Source organism: Bipolaris oryzae (genome assembly GCF_000523455.1).
Source record: "Bipolaris oryzae ATCC 44560 unplaced genomic scaffold scaffold_431, whole genome shotgun sequence".
In the NCBI taxonomy this organism is placed as follows: Eukaryota; Fungi; Ascomycota; class Dothideomycetes; order Pleosporales; family Pleosporaceae; genus Bipolaris; species Bipolaris oryzae.
Window position 1 is genome coordinate 1 of NW_006911707.1, and position 3,637 is coordinate 3,637.

General features: G+C 47.1%; 1 protein-coding gene across 1 annotated transcript; it reads left to right on the top strand.

Annotated features, from left to right (window-relative positions):
- Positions 1-678: 678 nt before the first annotated feature.
- COCMIDRAFT_111306 (uncharacterized protein) lies at positions 679-3,385 on the top strand (the record flags this gene model as incomplete). The annotated part of the gene is made up of 7 exons (XM_007695757.1): positions 679-1,017; positions 1,093-1,770; positions 1,839-2,105; positions 2,155-2,418; positions 2,474-2,675; positions 2,702-2,991; positions 3,047-3,385. The coding sequence occupies 7 exons, from the start codon at positions 679-681 to the stop codon at positions 3,383-3,385; spliced, it is 2,379 nt and encodes a 792-aa protein (XP_007693947.1).
- Positions 3,386-3,637: the final 252 nt, after the last annotated feature.

Consider the following 3,637-nt stretch of genomic DNA (forward strand, 5'->3'; position numbering starts at 1 on the left):
ATTTTACTATCTATTAGAGTTAGCCCACTACTATATTAGGCAAAAATGAAGCCCTAGTCTAGAGCTACAAAATGAGCTACTAAACTTCCTAATTGGGTAAGAACTAATAGAGAAATNTAAGAAAAAGAGATTCCGATGTGGAGACCCGTTTACCAGCCTAGTTTAGCTTTGCCGCCACAATTTTAGTACTCTAAGAAAGTAAAAATAACACATTAGTGAATTTTAAGAAAAACATACTTAGTAATTTATTACTCTAATCCTTAATCGTGGATCGTAATAAAGGGCATTTTATCAATCCATAACGCTATTGTAGCACCGAGCATCGCTCCGCTACTAGTATGGCAACCCGGTTCTTTTTGAAGCGCCAGACCTGTTCTATCGCTTCTGGATGTCGGTTATACGATAACATCCCGCGCTCACTAGGCTCCTTCCAGGGTAGCGCTTGTGCGATCTTTGAATACCTTCCATTCCGCACTTAGATGCCATGTTCATTCTGCGGCCCGACCGGATGGTTGTTATCTCTTACCATGTTCATGTCAGCTCCTGCCGCCATGTGCTATTGCACCAGTTCATGCGTCGATAGCGTGCTTAACGGAGGATTCCTAGAGGCTATATAGGACCTTGGAGGTGTTCCACTTGGCACGCGGCACATAAAGATACATCATACTCACCTGCGCAATGGCTGCCAACCCTATGGGCGATGCACTTATCCTCGGCGCACCCGTTTTTGAGGGTAAAGCAACCGTTGTCCCGAGCCACGAGGTAATCAAATCTTTCAATGACGAGAAGCATCACCTAGCTGTCAGCGATGAAGGTCTCGGCAAAAAAGGTGCGCTGGAGCCAGAAATCAGGACTGCCTTGCCTCTGCATGACCGCAGTGAGGACGAGGACGACAATTATATCATTATCACCGGAGCCGACGCCGCTGCCCATTTGCTACCGTTAAGAGATCACTTCGAGCCTGCTTTGACATTTCGGAGCATGTTCTTGGCCACTATCCTATCAGCATTCCAAGCTGTTGTGTACCAGATCTATCAGGTATGCCAACACCCCTAAACATCGGTGGCCCGCAATCCCTGAGCTTTCGCGCAGTTCAAACCAACTTTGATCAATCTTCAAGGAACTTTCATCGTCCTAATGGCCTATTTCCTCGGCACGGCATGGGCTAAAGTTCTCCCCCGAGGAGATAAGTATGAAGCTAAATGGAGAGCGGGGGGTGGCGTTGGACCAGCACCTTTGTACATCCGGATCATATCCTTCTTTAACCATGGCCATTGGAATATCAAAGAACATGCCATCACATCAATCACGGCTACCTCGGCGTCCATTGCTGCACCTAGCAGTCAGGTCTTCGCTGCCCAGGAAATATTTTATTTGCTACCACTCAGTCCCATCACTGTCATCTTCAGCACTATCTCAATCGGACTCTTCGGGTATGGTATCTGCGGTCTTATGCGACCTATTTGTGTGTGGCACGTTGATTCGGTGTACTGGAGTAGTCTACCAACAGTCAAGGTACTCCAAGGTCTACACTGGCAATCGGTTAAGGACTCTAAGCCGTTACGCTGGTTCTGGATCGCTTTCTCGTGCATGTTTGTCTACGAGTTCTTCCCAGCCTACATATTTCCTTGGCTGAACTCGGTCTCAATTCCCTGCTTGGCTGCCATGCATGCAACAGGCGCCAAGGCCGCTACTCTTACCAACCTTTTTGGTGGGGCATCCAATAATGAAGGCCTGGGACTCTTCACCCTGTCGCTCGACTGGCAATATGTAAGACAATGACCATAACTACAGACATGGGCTCAGTCTAATGTCCTTGACAGATCACATCGTTCCAGTCATCCCTCCCGCTCAAACTCCAGCTGCATCAAGCTGCCGGTTTTGGTTTCTGCATGGTCGCCATGCTTGCAGTCTACTATGGCAACGCCTGGAACTCGAGGTCACTGCCCTTCATGTCCACACGGCTTTTGACACAGGAGGGCAAAGCTTATCCCAGCGCAAAAGTCTTTGTCAATGGCGTGCTCGACAAAAGCGCGTTGGCCACATACGGCATCCCCAGACTCACCGGCACCTTTGCCTATGCCATGTTCATGGCAAACGCTGCGGTAGGTAACCTACTATTGATGTGTACGCTTGTCCGCTGATTCACTGTAGATTGGTGCTCTTATTGCTCACATTGTTCTCTTCTGGGGTGGCGATGTGGTCAGGGCTTTCAAGTCAGCCAAAGCAGGCAAGTTTGACGATCCTCACCACGCGCACATGGCCAAGCACTACCGGGAGGCACCTTGGTGGTGGTACACGATTGTTCTTGTCGTGAGCTTTGTACTAGGCCTGATTGTCGTCATTAAGGAGAACGTCACCCTGCCTGTATGGGCTTACATTGTAGCTCTCCTCCTAGGAACTTTTATCGCGCCCTTTGTGAGTCCTTGGCCGCTGTCGTGATAAAGATAGGCATCGCCTAACCTCAACGCAGAGTACGATACTGTACGCGCGATTCGGTAACGGCATTGCGACGAACAACCTCTCCAAGGTGATTGCAGGTCTCATGTTGCCTGGACGTCCTATCGGTAACATGTACTTTGCTGCGTGGTCCCACAACGTAATCAATGGTGTAGTGCAACTAAGCATGGACCTCAAGCTTGGAGAATATCTTAAGTACCCCTTTTGCGCTCATCGTTAATCCACAACTAACTACCAACAGTCAAAATACCTCCACGGGTTATGTTCTTGACGCAAATCTATGGCACTCTTCTTGGCGGCTTCATTAACTATGCCATCATGATCTCGATTGTTACTGGTAACCAGAATGTGCTTGCTAATACCAACGGCGACTCATCTTGGAGTGGTGCGACGATTCAATCGTATAATACCAATGCCTCTACGTGGGCCCTCGCAGGCTATTTATATAAACAGGGAGCTATATATTCGATTGTTCCTTTCGGTCTTCTTATTGGTGCCGGCGTTGTCACGGCCCACCGGATCTTCGCACAGGTACGTATCCATAATCCTGATTGTGTTGCTTGTTTGACGACTGACTTCATTGCAGTTTTTTCCCAAGATTGGCAAATTTTCTGTCAACGAGATAAACTTTCCGCAATTTATCCAGTATGCGGGCTATCTTCCGTATAACCAGTCGCAAACGTGTGTGTTGCTTAGCTGGATCATTGCTGGGTTCTACACACAGTTCTACCTCCGCAACTATCGACCCCGTATCTTCAAGGACTACTCGTATCTCATCGCTGGTGCCTTCGATGGCGCAAGTCTCATGTGCTTGTTCATTCTTTCGTTCGCTGTCTTTGGTGCGGGAGGGCCAGCAGTCCCCATGCCTAGTTGGTGGGGCAATAATGTCTCTGGAAACTATGACCACTGTCCCGTCGTGGAGTAGAGATACAAGTTATTTCATACATAGTCAGATAGTATAATAGATATTATTATGTCTAGTTCTTAATTAACAATTAGTACTGCCTACAGACCTTTCACCTTTAATTTCCATCATAGTGCTATTTATTATGCACGTAGAATAGAGTAATACGTATTTACGGTTACAGAAGTATACAGGTGACCTTAGAATATTATAAAAGCACTAAGCTTATATCAAAAGTTTCTCTAGAACATAATATAAAATCTATATTAATAA